This window comes from Anomalospiza imberbis, chromosome 17, assembly GCF_031753505.1.
Source record: "Anomalospiza imberbis isolate Cuckoo-Finch-1a 21T00152 chromosome 17, ASM3175350v1, whole genome shotgun sequence".
In the NCBI taxonomy this organism is placed as follows: domain Eukaryota; kingdom Metazoa; phylum Chordata; class Aves; order Passeriformes; family Viduidae; genus Anomalospiza; species Anomalospiza imberbis.
This window is the reverse complement of record NC_089697.1, coordinates 5,596,168-5,619,958: the sequence shown is the minus strand read 5'-3', so window position 1 is coordinate 5,619,958 and position 23,791 is coordinate 5,596,168. Positions and strand designations below refer to the sequence as shown.

The window sequence follows — 23,791 nt, the reverse complement described above, 5'->3', positions numbered from 1 at the left end:
TTTCTGTAGATTGTAGAGATTTACTGCTGTTACTTTGTTGTCTTTGCTCCTGCTTTTCTTATTTTCTTGTTCAGGCTGCAAAGAATAGCTGAGGGGACCTCCTGCATTCCCTCCCGTGTAGCTCTTTGCACTATTATCTTTGTTATCTTTGGTCTCAAGGCATAAAGCCACAGCATAAGCATGTTTTGTGCAAAAATAACCCTCAAGCTGCCTGTGTCTCACAGGGCCTGGGCCCAACACAAGATTCCAGTCGAGTCAGGTACTTCATTTATCTCATTCACCTCATGCTGTACCTTAATTGAATGATAAACAATTGTTTTTTATTGAGTGGCATTTCCCAGGAGACATGATCTTCAGAGTCTTTTGTAGCCTGCAGAGGACGGCCCAGGGAGAAATTTGCTGTAATTATTTTACTGTCTGATTTGGTTGATAACAGGTTTAGCAGTGTATTTCCTCTGAGTGGGATGCACTCCCCTGGGCACCCTGGGAGCTGTAGGTGCAGGGTACCCCCAGCCAGCACAGACAACACAAGCAAAGGTTGCTGCCTTTCCAGCAAGCAGGACCCACAAATATTTTTAGAACATGAAAAGAAGCAACTCTTGTGACATGTGTGACCCCGTTTACTCATTTCCATTAGTAATGCAGTATTGCCGTGTGCACAGATTCCCACTGTGCTGGAAGCAATAAAAGTGAGCAATAAATCGGCCTTTAGGGCACCTTTGTGAAGTAGTTTGTAGAAATTTCACTTCACAGCTCTATATGTTTCTCTAGTTCAGTTGTGTATGAATGTACCAGCCTGCCTTGCATGTAAATTTTGGAACAGAGCTACTTTTTTTTCCTGTAGGATGAGAAAATTGCTTGAAAGCAGCCTTAATAAATAATGTGGGTGTTTCTATAGCCCTTATCTGAGGGTTAGTACAAGCTCATATTGTATAATGTAGTCAAAGACTTAAAATCATGTATTTTTCCCATTTGGCTGAAAATTGATTGATTTCATGACTATGGGTAAAAAGTCATGTTTATCAATGATTTATTAATTGAAAGCATCAATGTAATAAGCACTGTGGAATAAGAAAAAAAAGGCATTCATCAGTTGTATCCAGTACATCTGTCCTAGACCTGCCTGCAGCTGTTACTTCTGCATTGCCAAAGTAGGCAGGTTTGAGCAGCCTTTTTCTACAGTTTGCAGCATTCCAAGTAGAGATGAGATCAGTGAGATGCCAGGTAAATCTTTGTTCCTCTGGGCCTTAAGAAATGATTGAAATATTATTGCTTTCTGCTACTGCAGACTAGATAAATATGCCTTCTCTTCTTTTCTGTATTCTTCCTGTGTGACTAGCACCTGGAGTCTCCTGTCTTCCCAAAAAAAAAAAAAAAAAAAAAGGCAATATTAAATTACAAAATATTTTTGCTCTTTTTTTGCCTGTGGCAAAACCATTTGACCTTTTCTTGACTAACATTGTTGTTCTGAAGCAGGCAAATAAGACACTATTTATATCACAATGGCAATGTCACATTAGATGAGGGTTAGATTGAGTCACCCCCATCCACTGCAGATCTGAAAACCCAGAGATCCTGTTCTGGAAGGTGATGAACTCCATTCCTCCTAAATGTGATGTTCTGGTTGTGGTCAGAGATGGCACTAATCCAGAGTATTTCCAAAGAAGTATTTCCAGCCTTGGATTTCTGAGGTGGAAGTTGTTATTAAATGATTAGTCAGTGCTTGATGCTGTTAATGTTTATCCCCTCTCAGGTTTGAGCAAGGATCTTTTAAGCCCTGTTTGACTACGAACAATATTTTCAACAACATTATGATTTATTTAACATGGGGAGAAAAATACTAATTATGGGCAAAAATTCTTGCTTTTAGGAAGAACATAACAAACTCTAGCAGAGATTGCTGCAGGGGTAGGCTGATAATAGGCAGGCTGCATTGTATGGATAATTCCTAATTGCCATAATCAGATCTCAGAATTTTTGTAGTTGCATTTAACTTTGCCAGTGAACATTAGTCACATGCTGTTGTACAGACTTAATAATGCTAGAAGATTTGTTTAGTCAATGTCCTACATTTTTTCACTTTAATCTTTCGGTAGTACTGTAACATATAGGAAAATTAGTTGTGTAGTGTTTCCTGCCCTCAGACACAACAAATCCTTTACTTATTCCTATTTTAAAAGCCTTTTAACTGCTCTGAGCACGTCAGTGTTCTAATATCACTTGTGGTTAAAGTAGAATCTCTTGTTTTTATTCTGGCCCTGCTTGAAAGGCCCTCAGTGTTGCCAAACCTATTGTAGCACATATTTGTGGATCAGCCAGTCATGAATGTTTGGTATTACATCAGTAATCCTTTTACTGAAAGCCTGTTTTGTTAGCAAATTTGCAGGTGCCAGCCACTCCTGGTTTATGGGAGCTTTGACAACACTGAAACCTTTTCAGTTTTATGTCATGAGTGTGGTTCCACAGGCAAAAATCAGTGGCAGTTGGGCCCTGGTCAGTCTCAAATTTTGCCATCATGATGGGACTGCAGGGCTTTTTCAATACCTGTAGTGTTGAATTTAGGTTTTGCTGTAATTCTAAGTCATATTTTTTTTCATTTATCAGTGAATTTTTGCTATCCTGGGGGCTTGTTTTGGATGTGAAGTCAAGTAGGACATGAACTTTCTGACAGAGATTAGGGCAAGAGTACTGCAGGGCATCAAGTCTTCATGGAATTGGAGCTGTTTGCTCCAAGGTTTTCTTTGATTCCAGCACCTGTGGGTCTGCCAGCCATTCCTTGCCTGTGCAAGGCTGCGTGTCGAGAGCTGCGCTGGTGCAGACACTTCCCTGGCTCTGTAGCTGCTCTCTGTGCCCTGGCAGAGCAGCAGGAGGCAGCTGGGCTGTTGAAGGGAGGCAGTGCCATTCCCCCGCAGGAACCCCTGGTTTTCTGCACTGGCAATCTCCATCCTGCTGGGAAGGAAGATAACAACCAGAATCAAGGCTTATGTCTCTTTCCTAAGTGTGCTGCTTCTTTTGGGAAAACCCTGATTTGCTTGCATCTGCAAGGTGTTGGTGAGTCAGACTTTTCCCATTCCTGCAATTATCAGCAGCCCTGATATGGATCCATCCTTCTCTCTCCTTGGCTTAATGGAGAGGATCTGCATTCACAGGTACTCTCTTTGAAGCAGAAACACTTTGGAGCAGAGATTCTGTCCTTGGGAAAATAAAACTAACATATAGCCTTGAGAATGCCAGGCTTTGCAGAAGTGGAAGGAGTAGACGTGGCCTGTTTGTCAGATTTCTGTGGAAGGTGACAGCTGCCATGGCCTTTGGTCACAGTGCCACCACCCTGCAGTGTGCTGGGAGTGAACCTGTGTTTCAGCTCTGTGTGTCCGTGCTGTGAGTGCCATTCTCTGGCTTAGCTCATCCTTAGAGCTCCCTCTGAGCAGTGTCTCGCTGGCTGCTGATGGGAATTTCTTTGGACAGGAAAGATTGCTGTGATTTCCCTGCATTCCAAAGCAGCCTTCATCACTTCTCAGTGCACAGTGTCATCTGTTTCTCTGCTGCTGGGGAGGGCTGTCCTGCAAGCATTAGAGCTGTGGCTTAGGAAATTTTTCCAGGGCAAAATCAAGAAGGATGAGCAGGAGGTGTTAATTGCCTCTAATTGGGAGGAAGAATGCAAGAGCTCATCAGCTGCCACTTCTTCCAGGGCTGCACAGGCAGAGCCCCCAGACAGAAGCAGCAGTTCTGGTCTCCACAACCTGCCTGTCAGGGATGGGCAGAGAAGGAGCTTCAGGAGTTGTGGGATCACACCCTGCTCTTCCCCACCTATTGATCTCTTCCCAGCTCTTTGACCTGCTGCTTCCAAAGTGACACCATTTGCTGTCCATGTGTGACTTCTCTCTGGAATGTGCTCCTTAAAATAGACCAGTGTTGAAATGAGACATCTGCATTTCAAAAGTGTCTGTACACCACTTCTTGTGGCCTCTGGTTCTGTTTGCTCACCCTGAGTCCTGCCCAGGGCTCCTTGGAGCTGGAAGCTGTAAGGAGTTGGATGCTGGCTCACCAAGCCAGTGGTCTGACAAGTGGCTGAAGCAAAACATCAAGGAAAATCTTAAAATTTAATTAAGTCCCATTTCTAAAAGTATATTTGCGTCTTTTGGAGGTCTTAAATTGTGGGAGTTGGTATCTCAACTGCAGTCTCCTTCAAATAGCTGAATAACTGGATGTCCATTTATAATTATTTGATAGGAAATAATTATTATAATATTATCTATGTAATATTATAATTATTTGATAGGAAACTGGTATTTTCTCTGTCTGTAAGCAGCTTCTAACCAGGGCTTTTAACAGCCACTGCATAGATTTTTCTTTTTTTGCAAGTGTAATGTAGATAAAAGCAAACCTTCCTCTTCCCTGAGTGAAGGTATAATTATTTTTCTTGAAGTAGTAAAGAAAAATAAAATTTTCTGTTTACTAGAGACAGTGATTCATTATGCTGATCTCACCTGGGATATTCTGTTATTATTCACATCATCATTTCTGTGCTTTTACTTAGTAGTTCAAAACCTTACATTGGAAACAGATTTTTAAAATAAATAAATGAATAAGTAAACCCAGTTCTGGTATCTTTACCAGCAAAAAAGGAAAGTGTGTTGGTCTAATGGTGTCTTCAACTTGTTTAGCCTGACCAAGAGGCTGTTTGTTTGCAGTGAAAACACGAACGTGAATCTGTTTCCTTCCAGTTAGGCAAGTTAGGTATTGGTGTGATAGCAAGACATTGGAGTTGCTGAAAAGTGTATAGAAAGCTGAATTGTTTCCGAGCAAGGCTGCCAGAGCACTAGGACCATGGTATCTTTTTTATCCGCATTTTATTCTATATTTTACAGGTAGAGAGCAGGCTGCAGATCAGAGGCTGCTTGTGCGTGTCAGGTGCGGTCCAGGCAGGGAGGGCCCAGCCACGAGGGATGGCAGTGGGCTGCAGTCCAGGCCAGGGAGGTGCAGCGAGGATGCCCTCTGGAGCACCAGGTGCTGCTCAGCCTGGCACCACCCGGCCACAGTCCCAGCTGGAATGTCAGGTGCAGGGACTTGCAGCTCCTGCTGCTCCCCTGCACCCTGTGGCACGGCTGCAGTTAACGTGGCCATGGCTCAGCACAGCTCAGGCCCTCTCCCAGCTCTGCTGAAGAACGGCTGCACACTGGAACCATCTGTTTCTTTCACTGGGAGTGATTTATAGGGCGGAGCTGTTGGAGGGCAGGTGATTTATTGCTTATCAATAACAGTAAACACACGCTGCTTTACAATGACCAGAGTCTCTAATTTATTGCATGCTGTCTGTGAAGGTGTCATTTGTCTTGTGAACAGCTCGTTGTCTGCCAGTACCTGGAACATTCAACGTCTTTGGTTTCTCTGAACATCCATTTGGATAGCATTTGTTAGCAATCTAATATTGATGCTTTATAGCTTTACTACCTTTTGTCCTTTTAAAAGTTCAATCGATTAAAAACTTGAGAGTATTTTCTGTGCAGTTGCCAGCTTTGAAAATGATGGTAGACTGAATAATTGGCTCTTATTTTGTTGGAATTGGTCTCTGGGTCTTTGCTAGCAGTAGGAAGAAGTCGTGCTGAGGATACAGGGTTAAGGCAGATGCTAGGAACACTTGCATTATATGGGAAAGCTGCTGCTGTGTGACTTTTTATAATTTATAATTTTATAGTGTTTCCCAACTTTGCTGTGATCCTCTTAAGTTTATCTTCTTTTTACTTCTGCCTTTTAAGCAGCTTGGTAAAGGTGTCAGATGCAGGCCTCTACACTAATCGTTGTTTCTCCTTTCTCCCAGACAAATTACTCAAGTGAGTAATTTGAGTTGGTTACTGAGACACCAGAAAGTCTCAGCGCAAAAAAAAAAAAATAGCTGTATGCAAGTGTACACATTTGTAGGTCGTTTAAACAGCATCAATGAAAATCAAATAATCTTGTGACTTCTATTGAATTATTATGAAACTTAGATTATATTCTTTATTTTCTAAGGGAGCAAGTTTCTCTGACCCTTGTGTGATGAATGAAGATTGATTGTTCAAAAAATTCATCTGTATACGTATAGTTTTGCGTAGAAGAATAAAAAAGTTTGGTTAAAGTAGAGCATTTTTCAATAACATTTTTAGAAGACTAAACCAAACACTTTGAGTGAATCTTCAGGGATTTCTCTGTCCAAGTGTTTCTTCCCTTCATCTATCATGAACTCTCCTTTTTCCCAGTGGTGACTGGAATAAAAATTACTTCTCAGGCACTGACTTTTTCCAATAGTTTTACTTTGAACTTAAAGTGAACTTATTTGCTGGGGCATTTATCAGTTTGAGAGATAAAGCCAGATCTGGGATGGCTGATGGATATCTCTGTATAGGCAGTATGGAACTAGGGCAGATTTCTGGTTGGGAAGCAAGAAAACTTGAGGTACTTGTTTCTGCTGTGCTGGATCTAAAATAAAGATTTCTTTCTATGGGAGAGCATTAAGGCTACAATTTTTTTGTTCCTTTTTGTGAGAGGAAGGGAAACAAACTCGAGTAAAAGGGCTGTTTTCCTGACAACAGGAGGCAGTCCAGGATAGACAATTATTAACTTTCAAACCTGAATTGTACCCCCATGGTATCTCTTGCTTATTGAGGAGGATCTTGAAGTGTATTACTTAGATGTTCCACTGTGAAGTATGATTTATAAAAAGAGACAGGTTTTCCTGATGTTTTATTCATTGGTTTTAAATGTCACCTGTCTTGATTCATAACAGTGACATTCCTTGAATGGATTTCCTTTTTTTTTTTTTTTCTCTTCAGCCATCTGCCAAGATTTTTTAAAGCTCTGTTCATTGTTTATTTCTCTTTTAAGCATTACCTTTCCAGCATATTTAGTATGTTCTTCCTAGCGAATACTTTTAACTTGTGACATCTTTATTAAGGACAAATGGTTCATTCTGTCACCTTGTAGTCAAACAATCTTTTTAAAAATAATCCCAGGAGCAGCTTGCTTCTCTCTTTTATTGTTTAAGTAGTCTTGAATCTTCTGTAACATTTGCATGAGGAAGACACTCTGAACCTCACTGCAAACCTCATTGGATTTGTGGCTGTGTCAAACCAGCAGTGTGATTCACAGTGAGTTCTGTGTACGTAGGTTTTATAAACCTTTCCAAATTCCCTTTATAACAACAACAACAAAAGAAGAATATGCCACATTTGGTTTTAAAATTTGTTAGCAATATTTAAAATTGAAAAAGGTTCTTCAGAGACATGACTCTTGTGTCTGCTGGGAAGAGAATAGATTCCTGCTCTCTCCCGATTGGTAACAGGGTCATTGCTCACCACCTGCTTTCACTTTGGTGCAAACTGACATTGATTGCAAAGCACTTACTGCCACAACTTGCTGTCAGATTTTCATTTTTTGCTGTATTTTTGTATATAGCAGGCCTTCTGTGACATGAGGCTTTTAGATGAAACCTGCAGTGAGTGGGAAGTAAAATGAGTTGCTGTAGTTTGTTGCTTAGGTCATAGCCCTTAATGGAGACTGAAATAATGTGACCTGAAATCGACTTCGTATCAGAGTACTCAGACTTGTAAATTCAACATCCTGGGCTATCTTGGAGGCCCCTTGCCTACTGTAGATTTAATCTGCTAGGACATTGACTGAAAGTTTTGCAGATGAGCTAAGTAACTAAAAGAATTTCATCCTGGGTCTGTGATTATTGGGTTTGTTCTACTGCTGCTGCATGGTTAAGGTCAGGCTGCAACATGCAATTCTGCTTTGGGAAAAAGGGGAGAGGAATTGGTAGCTGAAGGTGTGGTGCTGGAAGAATGCTCTCTGAATTCTTTAGAAAACCTGTTTGAGCCTTGTTGTGCCTTGAGATGTGTTTTCAGGGCTGGATGTGTTCTTGGCACAGCATCTCCCTTAAAGAGAGAACTCTGCTGCTGAAATGAGATCTATTTGAAATGCTTCTGAAATCTTCTTCCAGCTCATCTGTCAGTGCAAATGTTTGCAAAGGGTAATGTAGCTTAAAAAGACACGCTTGTCCAGGTTTTTCTCATCTGTACCAAAAAGGGCTCCTGTTGGAGACTCTGCATGGAGAGTCTGTTATAGCTGCTCTGGATTGCCTCTTGGGGGATGGAGGCTGGACCATCTGGAAAAGTGGAAGGATGAAGCCTCCATCAGGCCTCTGTGAACACTTTCCAATGGGTAGGGTCTCATCTGGACAAGTGCCTGAAGTGACAAACTGTGAGAGGAGCAAAGGTTACCTCAGCTCTGACTGCTGGACCTGGTGCATTAGACCTTGTGCAGCCTCTTCTCTTCTGCAGGAACATCGAGGCATTGCCAGTGTGACTGGTGTGTGTGTAACCTTGGGGTGTCTTAAATCAGATATTGGGGTGAAATCCTTCCCTGGGAGGGTGGGCAGGCCCTGGCACAGGGTGCCCAGAGCAGCTGTGGCTGCCCCTGGATCCCTGGCAGTGCCCAAGGCCAGGTTGGCCACTGGGGCTGGGAGCAGCCTGGGACAGTGGAAGGTGTCCCTGCCCATGGCTGGGGTGGCACTGGATGGGATTTAAGGTCCCTTCCCACCCAAACCATTTTACGATTCATAATCAAAGCTTTCACCTTCAGGAAGAGGGAGAAAGAGCAGCTTAATACATACAGACTGATACAGTCTGAAAGGAATATTGTTCAGAAATGAAGTGTTTAGTTCCTTCTTGTTTTGTGTCCTGCCATCACGCAGGATCGTTATAAATGGATACCCAAGTGAACAGCTGGGGAAACCTTTCATAGTGAATTGTGCAGGTTAATTCAAGACAGATTTTGTGGAGATGGTTCACCTGAAGACTGTCCCAAAAAATACTTGCCTCTCAAATATTAAACACATGTCCCTGGTTTTAAAGACAACTCTATGGACATGTAGCTATTCATTTTTCCAGAATGCTGTAGAAATCTCTGTAATTCAGTCTTTCCTCAGAAAGCTTTTCATTCTCTCTCCTGTCTTCTTTGTCTTCAAGTTGCAGCTGTTTCCTCCTTTCCCTGAGTGAAGCAGGGGAGGCAGAGCAGTGTTGGACCAAGGTTTTGTAATAGGCCTCACTTTTGGATAGACAATGTGGGGTCTTCCTGAAAACAAACCCCTTTCGGCAGCTTTCATGGAGCTGGAACTAAAATGGGAGACTAAGACTCAAAAATGTTTGTTGAATAAAGTTTAATACTCTTAAGAGAAATAGGCCCAAGTTATTTAAAGCTATATTGGCTGCTTGCCATGGATGATGTAGTCTTAAGCCTTTGAAACTGAAACTGTGTGTTTTAAGCCTTCACTGTGCTTTGCAGATTTGAGTGTGTGAAGTCTTCAGATATGTTAATGATGCTTCTTACTCCACATCATTAATAAAGGCTGTATTCGAGTGCTGATTTAGTGTTAGTTAATTGGTTACCACTTCAGTTACATTTGTGTTTCATACTGAGAAATATTGTATGAATTAATCACTCTGAGTTCAGGTATTCTTACCTCTTCAGTTGTTCCACTTTATTCAGGATAAGTGATCCTGAATGAAGAAATTAATTGTTAATCCTTCAGCAAGAAAAGCCCTTAGGAGCAAGGGAGAGAGGGGTGAAGGGTACCTGGAATTGGAAGGGAGATCCTTTATGGACATATGTACACTTCCTAGAAGAACTTTGTTAAACTTTTCAGATTTGTAAAAAATTTTTGTTTGATTTAAAGGAATCAGCATTTTCTGACAGATTGCTCTTCTTAAAAAAAGGAGAAAAACCCCACGTTGGTCAGCTCTCTACTTTATAGCTGAGTTGTGCAGCTTGCCAGATCCTCATGGCCTAATGACATGATTTATTTTTGCATGTTCAGAGGTATTTTTCTGCTCTTACTTAAGAAAATTAAATCATAATCACTTAGAGAAGGAAAAAAACCCTGCTGTTTTTATTTAATCAAACCTCTGGCGAGCAGGTGCTTTTTAAAAGCAAACGGTGCTCCTTTCTTTCTTTTTTTTTTCTTTCTTTTTTTTTTTTTTGCTTGCTTGTGCAGACAGGCTGCCCTTTTAGCTTGGTTTGTAATTCAGTTACTGAAAAAAGAATAGCAGTGAGATAACTTGTCTTTGTGGTGATAGGATTAGTCAGCCACTTTCTAAGTTCCTAAAGGATTTCAAGGTTTTCAAGGTTTGGACTTCCTGAAGTTCAGTGCTGCAGAATAACACTGACACCATTTGTCATTCCTTTATTTACACAAAGTGTGCACAGGACTTGGGGTGATTTTGGAAGTGAATGGGGCTATTCACACTCATAATTGACACTAAGGCTAAAAAAGGAAATTTAATCTTGGTGCTTAGAAGGTTAAAATAAATTGTTCTTTTTTTTAAGAAGCTTTATTTTTTTAATGATCACTCAGCACTCATATCAGCAAGTAGACCTTTGGATGGGTTTTCTTCCTTAATACTTCAGGACAATGCTGAGGATAGTAACAGCTTGCAGAGGTTCTATGGTTGGGCTTCCAAAACTTCCCTGGGCCTTTTAAGGATTACAGCAGGGAATAGTGAAATGCAGTTCTTGGCTAAGAGCAGCCCAGGGATGCCAAGGCTGTTGACCCTGGCTGTGGTGTTCACGGGATGTTTGCTGTAATCCTCTGAAATTGGGAATTTCCTGATACCTTGCCAACAGCAAAGCTGCTCTCTGGTTCCTAAAGGCTTTTGAGGAACGGGGGAAAATGTCCAAAGTGTAGGGAGGGTGGGAAGGCAGAGGTGCCTCTGAGCTGGTGAGGAGCAGTTGTGTGTCCAGGGCGTGTGTGTCTCTTCCAGAGCAGCCACAGGAACGGGCTGCTCGAGGTGGGGCTGAGAAAGGTCCTTGCTGAACCAGCAGGATCAAACACTATGGGTGTAAATGTAGCCTGAACTAAGATAGAGGGGAGTAGCAAAGCTGTGGCAGCTCTTGCTAGGGAAGAGCAGTGGCCTCAGCAGGCACTGGTGAGACCCCAGCAATGAGGCTGGAACGGAGGGGCAGCTGCCCCTGAGCTGTGATCCTGTGCCTGCTTGGGAGAAGCCTTGCTCAGGGTGCCAGGCTGGGGAGAGAGGTCTTGGCAGCTGTCATTCCTGCAGAGGCAGTTTCCAGTTTAGATATGATCTTCCCAGCGTGTCTGGCGAGGAGAAGGATGGCACACATGGCCCTCCAGGAATTCTGCAGGGGTAGTACAGATACCATGGTCTGGGGTCATGAACCTTTATTTTAATCAAGTAAGCAGAGCTACTTGGAAAATTAACTGGAATCCTTATTGGCATTCATAACAATAAGGTGCTTCACTTGCAGTAGCTCCACATCTGTGCAGGTGAGGTAGAGCCATCCCAAACACTTCACTTGGGAGGCCCTGGGTCTCCTCTGATATAACTCTCTGTTAAGATGCATTTTCCAGTTCAGCTGGGGATCAAAAGCTGAGTGTGTTGTAGTGTCCATCTTTTCTTCCACAAAAGTGATGCTGTGATTGCACTTAAATATTTAACTGGCTTAAGCTGACTTGACCTCTGGGTCATCTGATGATCTTATTGAAAGTGTTGTTTCTATGTGGAAAGCCATCTGCTGTTCAGGTGAGGTGACTGTTCTGAGAACAGTCTCCAGATGTGCACTGATCACTGCTCCTGTTCTCTTTCTTTGGGCAGTTGTAGCTGCAGAGATGTTTTGATGTTTTGGCTGGTGCTGGATGCTGCAGTCCGTGATGTGTTTTGCCAGTATATTGCCTAAATAATTAACATGCATTAAAAGCAGAAGCTTGTGCTGCTGAGACTTATTTTTCAAATCTTTTGAAAGATTAATAACTGTATTTTTAATCTTGCATGAAATCCCACAATGAGTGCATTTCCTCCATTGCTTTCATAACAGTGAGAAACTTCACTGACATGCTGATGCTAAAAGGGAGGAAAAGCAAGATAATTAGTGCTTGTGTAGGCACAAGGGCTTGTTCTGATTTACTGCAGCCCCTCTGTAGCATGGCTGCTTGACAGATCTGTGAAGTTGTAGGGACCTGATGGATGAGGAAAAATGGTCGGAAAGTGCCAGTAGGTCCTTGTGTCCTTTGTATTTGACAACTTAAAGTGAATAAATAGTTAATGCCTGCTCATACATTACATGAAGGCTTTCTTGTGTTGGAAGCGTAAACGAGAATGAGGCACTTAATTTTTAGAGCAGTGATTGAAAGTATGCCAAGTGATATTGAGGCAGCATTTCAGGAAAAATGCTATGGGAAAAAATAGCATGCTATTCCAACACCAATTTATATTACCATCTTCAAGATCTGAAGTCTGGAGCACTGCTGAGCCTGAGAAATTACCTTACTACAATTTAATTTTGGCCAAGGAAATTGAGGACTTTTTTTTTTTTTCCTGGTTCAAAAAAAGTGCATAGTACTTTTGAGTAATCTGTGTCCTCAGAGTGTATTTGATATGAGCATTTAATGGATACCTTGTTTAAGCAGTCTTTCAAGTTACAGAAAGCTAATTCCAGGATGATCTCAGCTCTTCCCCTTGTCAGCGCTCACACTGATGAATCCCTGAGTTCTGACACCCCTCCCTGGCTTGTGCTCTCTGTAGCCCCACTGCAGTCCTGCGTGCTGCAGGCTGAGCTCTGCCCCAAGCTGCTTGCTACAAGCAGCCACAGCAAATGGCATCTGATGGGAGAGCTCCTCCCAGAAATAAAACTCTGTTTGAGGAGGTGATAGCAGGAAAGTTCAGGAGTTGAGGTGGATACACATCAAACTGATCTGCAGGGTTCTGGAGAAGGAAGTCTCAGTGTGCCCTTGGTTTTATCGGCAGGGAAGCATCTTGATAGCCTTGGTGATAGCCAAGGTCAAGTGAAGCAAGAGTTTAATTATTCTCTTCTGTGAAGAGCCTCCCTTCCTAAAGGACACCTGAACATTTAACTGAACTTGCAGGAATTGTTTTATACTTGTCTCACGTGTAGCCACTTCTGCTGTCGAGTGTGATCATCAACAGCCTCCCCTGAGGGGCTTCCACACAATTGTAGTCCCAGTTGGTTGTTCTGGTTTTGTTTTTCCAAAGCACACTGTTGCTACTCTATTACCGTGATAGTGCTTTTGGTTATCTCTAACAGCAAATTCCTATTTGGCATTTAATGTTTAGCATAGCTTGGGTAACTTGATTTGGGTAAAACCCCTTCTCAAGCCACGCTTAGAGTTTGCCTGTCTAAATACACACAAAAAATGATGGGTTGTGCTCCCTGCTGATGGGATTGATGAGTTTTATGGGAGGCTTTGATCACTGGCTATGCAGTCAAGAACTGTTAGATTGCAGCATAAAACTAGGCTTAAAAGGAAACTATAACAATAAAAGCTGTGCTAAATAGACAATTAATTTGTTTTTCCTTAGCTCCCATCTAGCTTGTATCTTTTCTACTAAGAATTTATTTCCCTGTGTAGCGTGGGAAGCTGCAATTTTATTACTTCTGTATTTTAGTCTTCAAACTCCCACTGCCTCTTATGAAGTGACAATTGCCAAAGCCAGTTTTTCTAAGGGCTATATAAAACTTAAAAGTTTGACATCAAGTTATGTTGAGCAGTAAATGCCACCTGGAATCTCTGGGTGAAAGGCAGGCAGAGCAATTGCTACAGCTGGGTGTTTTCTTTCTAAAAAGCCACAGGCTCTTGGTAAGAGTGGGAGGATATTCGGAAAACACCCTGAGCGTGTGGAAGACAAGTGTTCAAACTCACAGGAATTAGGGTAGAGGAATATGTCTGGAAGGCTAAGGAAGAAGAGAACAACTTCCTAATTTTATTTGTAGGATTGGTTGTAGTGACAAGACTTGAAAATATTCTCCTTCTGAAAAACTCTTCAAATGCTTTCACCAGGAGGAAAGTAACTTCATCTCACCAGTGTCATACATATTCCGGTTTTGTTCCAGAAGTCAGGGTCCATCTGCACATTTGAAAAGTGATGGTAGAAAAACTGCATCCCCACCCAGGGGATAGAGGGTTCCTGTTTGGCACACGCCTCAGGACTTGAAAGACAGTATTTAAAAGCAAAGCCCAGGTAGCTTGAAACCTTGCAGACATGCAGAGAAAATGCTTTATGCTAAATGGAGGGATCAAAATCAGTGTCAGTGAGTAAAAAGAAAGTTTCAGGAGAAGCATGTTTTCCACTTGCCCCAAGATAATATTTTTTGATTCCTGTGCAGTCAGTGAGCTAGAGCTTGGCCAAAACTCTTTGTTGGGAGAGAAATGTGTGAAAGCTGCTGGGAAACAGCTCATTTCTGTGTGATGCTCGTAACTCATGCAGCAAGGAGATTTGGCTGGCAGTGGTTTTGCCAGAGGAGCAAATAAGAACGATGGCTGAAGTGACTCAGGGGTCTCTGGATGACCATATTTATGTCACTAGTGCAGCTGGTCCAGGCAGTGGTGACCTTGTGCTGCTCAAGGGCTCTTGAGGGACCAGAGGATGTGCCAAGTCCCAAACTGGGCAAGCTACAGACCTTGCTGTAGGGAAACCAGCACAGGTGCTCCTCGCTGTGAGGGCTGTGGGTACTAAGGGGACTGTGAGTCATTTACATCAGCTTCTAATTCAAAAAGTTTTCACCATTTGGGGTTTTTGTTTAGTTTTCGTGGGGACAGGGCAGAGGCTGAGTTAATTCTCTAGGCTTTGTGTTTTACAACAGTTTTTTTTGTTTGTTTGTTTTATGTGAAACAGAAGTCTGGCATGCTGGCAGGGTTTTGGGCTGTGTCCTGTTTAGGACAGAACAGCAGAGGTATAAAGTTCAGACCATGGTGCCCTTGAATGCCAAACCTGTGGCTATGCCTGCAGAGAGCTTACATTTATTCTCCTTTTGCTGCTTAGGTTCATTTACATTCAGTAGAATATCATGTTCCTGTGACACTTTACCTGACTGTAAGAAATGCAAGTGGAGTTTCCCCCCCCCCTGTTTTTAAGATGGTGATTTGAAATAACTGCAACTCAGAAGCAATTTGCTGAGTTGAACATTATTCAGTGGGGTAGTTGTCTGCAAATCTGTCAGAAGTGCTGACAAAGGAATGTCATGAATAGCTTACAAATCTTCTCCTTGAGGAAGAAATTGTATTTCAAATTATCTGTTCCTGATTTGTCCATCACTACTGTGTAGACGTGGGAAGGCTGTAGGTTATGTCCTTCCAAAGGATATAATTATATATGTCCTTCTGAATTATGCAGTAGAAATCATCAGCATATTAAAACAAGATGTTGCTGTCAGTGATGTCTGAAGAAAACAAACAGCATCCAACGGCTGTGGGTGAGAGGCTTTCAGATGAACACTTCCACCTCTGACATCTGACATATGTCTTCAGTTGGGCATTTTTACAGACTTAAGATCATTCTCAAAACCTCAAGTAAAAGTACAACTGTTAATCAAACGGTTAAAAATTAGCTTTCTCAACATACAGCCTTGCTGGAAGAGTTTCATGTGCTGCCTCCTCACCATTTTGATAGATTAGTTTGGCCAACCTTAGAACAAGTATTTTTTATCCAGCTTTACATTTGAAATGAGATTTCTTCCTTTAGAAGTTTGTCTTAGGTATTTGATCAGCATGGACAAAAATAGATAGCTTTTACAGAGACAGTTAGACTTCTTAGAGCAGAGGAAATGCTGAGAAGTGAGGAGAGGAGTGGGACTGAGCCCGTGGCTAAAACCAGCTCTAATTGCAGCTGCTCAGCACTGAGACTTTACCCCGGGTAACAGTCTGTCATGAGATGCTGTCCTTGTCCTTCTTGTCTTATTTTGCTCCTGGCGTTTCTCTAAGAGAATAACGTCAGTGTCCCAGGAGTGCAGAAAGAGATATACTGGAGTCTAAAACTTCATTTCTGGGAGAAAGCCTGTCTCTGGCATTGCCTTACAGTGAAATGCCAGGCAGCAAAGGGAAATGGAGGCCATCACATTTTGAAGTTTGCTGTATTTTTTTCCTTCTGAAGATGTGTGTGTGAGCGGAAGGACAGGCTGAGTAATTGCCCAGGCCAGCTCCCCAGGCTCTTGCTGTCGCAGGGGGAGCAGAGGGCTGGGTGTCCCCTGCTCTGTGTGGCTCTCATTACCCACTGGGGACCTGCCAGTCTCCCATCAGCTCATCTGGGCTGAGCAGTCACCTCCTGGACCTTGCACCAGCGTTGCCCTTTGGCTTCTCCACCCCTTCCAGGAGTAGCGTGGCATTCCCAGACAGTGTGCCATTATTCCAGATGAAAACTGTGAGTCGTTCATCCTCACTGACGCAGCTCTGCACACAGGGTGCTCCTGGGCACATGCACTTGCCTCCCTTCCTTCTGCCACCGTCCCCGTGGTGTTTAACCCGTGATCGGCTCCGTAAGCGGCCGCTTTGCTCTGCGTCACGCAGGTAACCCGCTTCCCGCTGGTTCGTACTGATATAATCCGTGGGCTTTGCCCACTCCAGACTTAGCTGTGCTCCAGCATCTTCCACGCTGTTCAGCCATCTGTCCTGACAAACACAGTCCCTGGAACTGTCAAAGCTGTTGTGTCCCTTGGCAAGCAGCTCTTAGACTTTGCAGGAAGACTCGGTGTGTCGGTGTCCACGGAGGATGTCCCCTGATGCTCCATCCTGTTCAAGGACAGCGGCAGGGCAGTGTTTTCATACTGCCATGTGTTCCAGAGAGCCCATCGCTGCTCTGCCAGCTCAGGCACTTTGTTTCTGGCTCCGAGCAGCACCCAGGCACTTCAGGAGGAAGGCAGAGAAGGCTCAAAGGGCATCCCTGGAAGATTGCAGCCCTAGGGCAATTTCTCACATCTAATAGTTGGCTTACACCTTGAGAAAGGTGGTGTAGATTTGTTCTAATACTCTCTTTAAGCAGTCCAGCACTGGAAGAGGTGTAGCTGCTTAGTATATGTATTCAGTACTTGTATTAATATTTTCTTCTCTTTTGCATTTTTATTTGACTTTTCAATTCCCTAGACTGTGAGGAAGTGGAATGTTGAATAATTACCTGCTCCTTAATAAATTAGTGTGAAAAGGCAACTGGTGCCATGCATCAACTTAAACTGCTGCCTGTTAAAGCTGCTTTAATGTGTATAAATAATATATATCTTCGTGGAGGAAGTGCTTTGTCTTTCTAATGAACAGTTGCCTGATTGGAAAGGCTGAAAAACTGTATACCCTGGGCAGAAAGGTTGTTTCATATGTGTCTGGATTATTAAAATGGATTTGTGATCTTGAAACAGCAACTAGGAAAGATCTTGTTTAGCAGAATATGCTAAAGAACTTCAAAAGACATTGTGAGAAATTAAGTAGCAGGTGACCTCATGATTTCGGGACTGGTATCTCTTCCACCTCAGGAAAAGGCATCAGGAGTTCCATACCTTAGTTTTAAGGAGTGAAGCAAACTGCCATTAAACATTCATTTGTTGCCTTATAGTAGGCAGCAAACATTTCACTCGGTGTTTTGTGAAGAGTAATCATGACAGCTGATTAATTAACAGCTAAACTAGAACAGGCTCACTTGCATGAAAAAAAAGATAAGTCACTTAATTATGACATTTGTTGAAAGCAAAAAAAAATTTTTGACAGTTCTTTGCACACAAGAAAGAACCCAAATTATTTTGCATATTCTTAGCATCCACAGCAGGTGCTTAGTGATAGCAGGTGCTGCACAATCATTTCTGTCCTGCTGGAATGCCTGTAAAATAATCTCTCCTGTGGTCACTTGGTCTTGGATGGGGAAAGGACTGGTGCTTAAGTAAACATTTGAAGCACTTCCAGTGTCCATATTTTTAACATTATACTAAAATCCTGTCTGTTGCACCAGTTATAATATTAGAACATTACATAAAGGCTGTAGCTGTGGACAATCTAGACTATCCCAGGCCACACTTGGCATCTGTAATCACAGAGCAAAACTTTCCTGTGCCAGTTCTTGGCAAATTGCCACAGACAAGACAGCCAACTAAACAAAGGTCAGGCAGAGAGAGAGAATTCAGGGAGAGGGAGCTTGTCCAGATGAGCCTGAGATCTTCACGTGCACAGGAAAATACAAATTGTACTTGCATATTTTAGCAGTACAAGGCTGACCCAAAGTGACCTGGTGTGTGTTTGTGCTCTGGGATTTCTGGTGTAGCAGACTCTGAATTCCTCACCCTGACTGAGATTCAGCCTGATTGTACATAATTGCCTGGGTTTTTTCACATGCAGCTTTTGTCAGTGGTATTATTTTCTTCCTGTTCCCTATGTCTTCTTTTGTCATTTAGCATAAGGAGGTTTAGTTGCAAGGAATGGGGAGAAGAGAACTTTGCTTTCCTTCCATCTCAGTGCAGCATTTCTATCCTAAGCCTGCAAAACGAAGCATTAGAAAAGCAACTCCATGGGGAAAACATTTCACTGGTTGGTCGTGTGCTCACACTGCCAGCAACCAGAGCATGTAATGTACCTGTGAGATGAGCAGAAGCAGTGTCCTGAGGCTCACACCACTCTCACTGAGGGCAGCAGCCTGGAGCAGAGCTCTTTGTGTCTTTCCCTGCTGGGAGATGCGCTGTGGCCGTCAGAGGAGCAGCAGGATCCCTGCAGGTGTGTGGGTGGTGCTTGCACTGATGCCAGTGTCTGTTCCTCTTTTGTCTCCCTGCTAGCTGAAGACTTGGAGCGTGGATGAGCTCCAGAAGAGGCTCTCTGCTCTGGACCCCATGATGGAGCAGGAGATCGAGGAGATCCGCCAGAAGTACCAATCCAAGCGGCAGCCGATCCTCGATGCCATCGAAGCCAAGAAGCGACGGCAGCAGAACTTCTGAGCCACGGGTAGAGCGTTCTTCCATCCTCAAACAATCAGCCCCTTGCTTTTATGACTACTGAACAGATTGATTTCTATTGAAATATGCTAGCAAAATAGAGGGCAATACTTCTGCTCGTTTATTTTTCCATAGCACCTTTGTGAACTCAGGAATGCCATCATGTGGAAAATCCTGATTGTATGTTTTAATGTTAGACATATATTTAAAACATAATTCCAAAAGAGTTCTGTTACTATTTTTTAGGAGGATTGTTTTTAAACCAGAGGAACCAGATAGAAATTGGCTAATGAAAGTTGGCTCACTCTCTTTTCAACTGAACTTTCAGGAGACTATTTTGGTTTAAGTTAATACAGATGGTTGTCTGTAATAGCTGATTCTTTTGTGCGATTTTGTTTTTGTTTTCCTTTGTGAATGCACAGACTCAATTTCAAGCTGTTAACTGTTTCTGTTGTTAAGGTACTGATAAGTTTTTGCTCACTTAAGAGAGCCAGTGAAAACATGTACAAACTGTTCCAGCCTTTTGAAAGAAACTTAAATCTCAGTTTTTAAAAAGCCTGTAATAAGCCCCATGCCTTACACTGTGTGCTTTAAGCAAGTGTGATATCTTCAAGACCTCAGTTTTGTCCTCATTTTGTGTACTTCATGAATTTACACGAGTAGATAAAGCATGTTGTGCCTCCTTAAGAAATTACATTCTGTAATTTAAAATCCACATCCACTTAAAACCAAAAGCCAGTCAGTGATCTGATACCCCTTTGTCTGTCTGTTTGGAAATGTCCTTCAGGGAGACCCTGCTGAGAATGGAGTGCTGGGAAAAGGAAACAGCGTTTGAATGGGTGGAAGTTGTGTGAACCTCTCTCAGGAATTAGGTACTTCAGCTGTGTCTAAGAGGACTTAAAAATCTCCACAGCTTGGGAAATATTTTATGGGCTTCATTTCAAATTTACATCTTTGGATGCTTGAATAAAAACTTGATTTCACAATCCTTCACATTTCTGCAAGGTTTAGCGCATCAGGAGAGTCAAACAGAAAGTAAAGACTGTTAAATTAACAAAGATGTGCATTCATGGTGGTGGAGCAAAGGCAGAGTTGATCTGGATGGGAAGACAATTACCAGTGTCCTGCTGGAAGAGGTTCAGTCCAGTTCCTCTGGATGCTCTTGTGTTGTTTTTTTTAATTTCCCTGCCATCCCTGCCCAGCATAGCTCAATCAACCACAGTGCCCCGAGCATGTACAATCGCTGAGAGGACGGTGCAATCAGCTCACATCAGAGTGGAGAGTAAAACAAAGCCTGTTTGCAGGGCAGGAGCTGAGCAATGCCTCTGCCCCGTGGGCTCTAACAGCACAGCTGTGTAGTTTTAGGTGTGCCTAGCATATGATGGAATGTTTGGGCAGAGCAAGTGTTTCTACCAATATTTTTTTTTTGTTCTGATAGAGGGAACAGTTTCCACATCGTGCTTCCTTGGTACATCACCTAGATGATTAAACAGCAGTGTCTCCTGAGTCAAATGCTGCTACAGGGGTGATGTGTTTGTTTCATGTTTCTGTAGGGTCTTGTTTCCCCACTGGAGCAGGCTCTTGGCTGCTGCTCACAGTTCTGCTCCACAGCTGTGAAAGGAACCAAGCCATTCTTACCCTCTGCAGGGCTCATTGCATGGGTTTGTCTCAGTTTGATAATGCAGTGGGATCACAGCTGGCCCTAAGGAAAAGGGAGGCAGTAAGCAGTGTATGTAGGGTGCTGCAGGAGGAGTACATCCTGGGAGAGCCAGCAATCTGACAGCCCCCGGTGCTGGGGAACATCAGGGCTCATACCGTGCTCATCTGGAATCTGTGCAATAGGCTTTGCCCTAACCATGTCTTCATGATGAGCAATTTTCATGAGCATCCTTTGTATCAAAGAAACTCCTCCAGCTTAGCAGGCAGATCTCTGGTCAGTGTTGGATCTTGTATAAGTCACTTGGATGGATCTGGCCCAGCACCTCTGGTGTGGCGGACACAGAGATCTGTGACATGGTAAGTTGTGCACTGCCTGTGTGGCCTGGGTCAAGCCTGTTCTGCTGGAAGGATATTTTTCTCTGCACTGTATTGATAACTCTGTAGAGATCAGAGGGCATTAGAAACCCCAACTTTAAGGTGAAACACCACGGGGTGGTGTCTATTTACAGAATATGCAACCTGTGACTGCTGTAACTGAATGTAAGCACTCTTGAAATACTCTGCTTTGCTGACGTGATTGTCTTAAAATATAGCAAATGAACCAAAATAACTAAAACTGGTCCAATGGCTTAACTGTCTTTGAACCTTTCTAAAATGCTTGCAGTGGGTGAGACTCAATGATGTTTCTTGCATTTGAAACTGTAGTGCAGAGGAATTATTTTCTCCTTCACTGATTTTCGATTTGCTGGAGAAAATGTTTCCCTTTTTGGTCCCTTTGTAGAATGTCTGGGAGCACAGAAACTGTTCATTCCTCAGAGTCCTCCAAGCTATGACCAAGGCTGGTACCATAAGGAAAGCATGTTTTGACAAAGTTTTAAGCAAAAGACTTGCTTAATTGAGAAGCTGTATTCATGTGCTCCGTGGGTCCATCTGCATTTGGAAAGGGTTCTGGACAAACCATTCCCTTTGCTTCTAAAACCTGGAGATACTGATGGTATCAGTCATGTGAGACTTACAAATGTGAAGTTTGTAGCTTTAACTTTTTTTGTAACAAAGAAATTAGCAACACTGGCATAAACTGCTGACTTGAAATGCTGTTTTGTAAGATCTGGCCGTTTGTATATAATAGTGTTGGGTCTTTAGTTTGTATATGTATGGAACAGTTACTTTTATTGCATTCCTCTCAGTTTGATACAGGAGATTTTGTTTGATCTTTCTCAAATATCTTGCCTTATTTGTTCAAAGGGGCAAATAAACTGTCCCTACCTGAAAGCATCAGTGTTGTGTCTCATATTTATGCATTGCAGTACTTGGGGGTGTTACTGTTTACCAGGACAAGTTTTAACATGATGCACCTCTAGTCAGCCAATGTTATGCAACGTTCTGGAGGAGGGCACAAGCTTTCAGGAACACAGGCAGTGAACATGTCAGACACACGCTTTAAAACATTACTAATGCTGCAGCTCGGGGTGAGATTGCTTGAGCAGAGGGGCAACTCCATGTGCTGGCAGCTTTGTGGGGGTTCAGGAGATGATGCTCAGGCAGTTCCAACACGGGGGAGCACAGGCAGCCCTGCCTGGAGCTCCAGCCTTGCAGGAGGGATGTTTGCCCCATGAGATGTTTTGGCAGATGGGGATGCTGAGCTCTGCTGTAGGTCCTTGCTGTCTCTGCAGCTGCTTCCCTGAGCCTGCAGGCAGATTTGGGGCTAGGTACATACCAACTTATCCACCTTCCTACACAACAGGTGAAGCTAGAGGCTCACTCCTAATTCTGGCTCACTTGCTGCACTTTGAGCTTTCCAGCTCAGAAAAAAGATGAAGCTGACAGTGAGTGGGTGCTGCCTTCCAATGGTGAACTGTTGGCTTGGATGTGGTTTCCCTGAGCAGTTACTAAATCTGTCCTGGAGGGATGACTAACTGGAGCAGAGACAGAATTCATTCAGGAGTCAGCTTTGGTTAGCAATTCCGGAAGAAACAAAATAGATCTGAGCTTTTAAGTGTTGGGAAGGAGCTTGGAAATCAAAGGGGGGGAGGCTGCGGGATTTTCTAGTAACTGGGGAAGCCTGGAGCTCTCACATCTTCTCAGCAACATTACCAGGATATTGTGGAGCCCCAGAACAAAGGGAGGGAGGGTTGTGCAGCCATACCAGGGGAGTGTTTGTGTGCACTCCCTCCGTGCTGGCAGCACTGTACCTGCTGCACAAACTTCTGCATGTGACTTACAAACCCAACAACAGGTTCCCACGAGCTGGGACTGGTGGTTAGCCTTGGTGTTCTCCCCCATAAGGGAAAAAGTCAGCTCTCCACTAAGCCCACAGCACCAGCAGTTTTTAATAATTAGTAGCATTAAGGTACAGGAGCTGCTGTGCCAGTGTCCTTTTTGCCCAGCTACTCATTTCCTACACCCTCATTTTGTACCATTTCCTGCTGTCCACAGGCCAAAAGAGTCCGAGCCTGGATAAATGCTTTGAGCGCTGGCTGACAGCCCTGCCTCGAGAGTTGACAATTTTTCATTTCACTAATCATTTTGGCAAAATTCTGAAGATTCAAACCAGGAAATACCCATCAGCTCTCTCCAGACTGAAAGTTAATTGCTCTTTAATTTAAGAGCCCAGGAAGAAAGCCAATGTGTTTGAAAACTTTAAAACAATTCAATTCCATCTATGAAGGACGGTCCTGCTCCTCTCTAGGTTGTTGCTGCCCAAATCAATACAGTGCTGGATGGGGAGGGAGCCCAGAGCCCCTGAGTCCCATCCTGAGTGGTGACAGCAGCCTCTTGCAGACCTGTCTGTGCACAGTCAGCAGACAGCTGAGCTGTAGGGTGCATTTTCCTCAGCCCAAGGGGCTCACAAGCTCTGGACCATCATTCCTTCACTACAGAGAGCATGATCTTGAAAGAAATGTGGGGCAGTTTTTCCCACTGTGCTGCTCTCAGCAGACTCATGTTCTGGATGTGAACATATATTGCTGGAGCTGTGCCTCCCTGCATGCCTGACCTGTGGGTTTTATTCCCTGAAATGGTGTAAACTGACTAGGCACATTTGGTTAATTTAATTCCGTGCCTTCAAGGCTGCTCATTTGGCTTTCTCAGATGGTTAGAATAGTTTTGATTTTGTGTTTTTCCTACAACTAAGCAGCTTGGGTTCAGGTAAAGGCTAAAGTGAACCCATAAGTATATGCAGACCTTGGGGCTATCTCACTACGAGGCAAAAGTGGTTTAGCATTATTTTGTAAAAAAAAAAAAAGAAAAATGGAAGTACTGCTGCACTGTTTGTTTTTACTGATCTCTTTACGTAGTTCAGCAAATAGAAGTAGCACTGATTCAACATTTCAAGCAGTGTGCTCAAGCAATGAGATCTGATTTTTGCTGAGGTCAGCAGGGTTGTAGG

At 43.2% G+C, this 23,791-nt stretch overlaps 1 protein-coding gene across 2 annotated transcripts in view; it reads left to right on the top strand.

The window, feature by feature from the left end:
* Positions 1 to 21,675, top strand: part of STK4 (serine/threonine kinase 4) — a 45,809-nt gene extending 24,134 nt beyond the window's left edge. For both annotated transcript variants that reach the window (XM_068207561.1, XM_068207562.1), the window contains one exon: positions 18,589 to 21,675. In XM_068207561.1, coding sequence (XP_068063662.1) covers positions 18,589 to 18,747 — 159 coding nt within the window. In that variant the 3' untranslated portion in view covers positions 18,748 to 21,675. The remainder of the gene's footprint in view (positions 1 to 18,588) is intronic.
* The last annotated feature ends 2,116 nt before the right edge of the window (positions 21,676 to 23,791 follow it).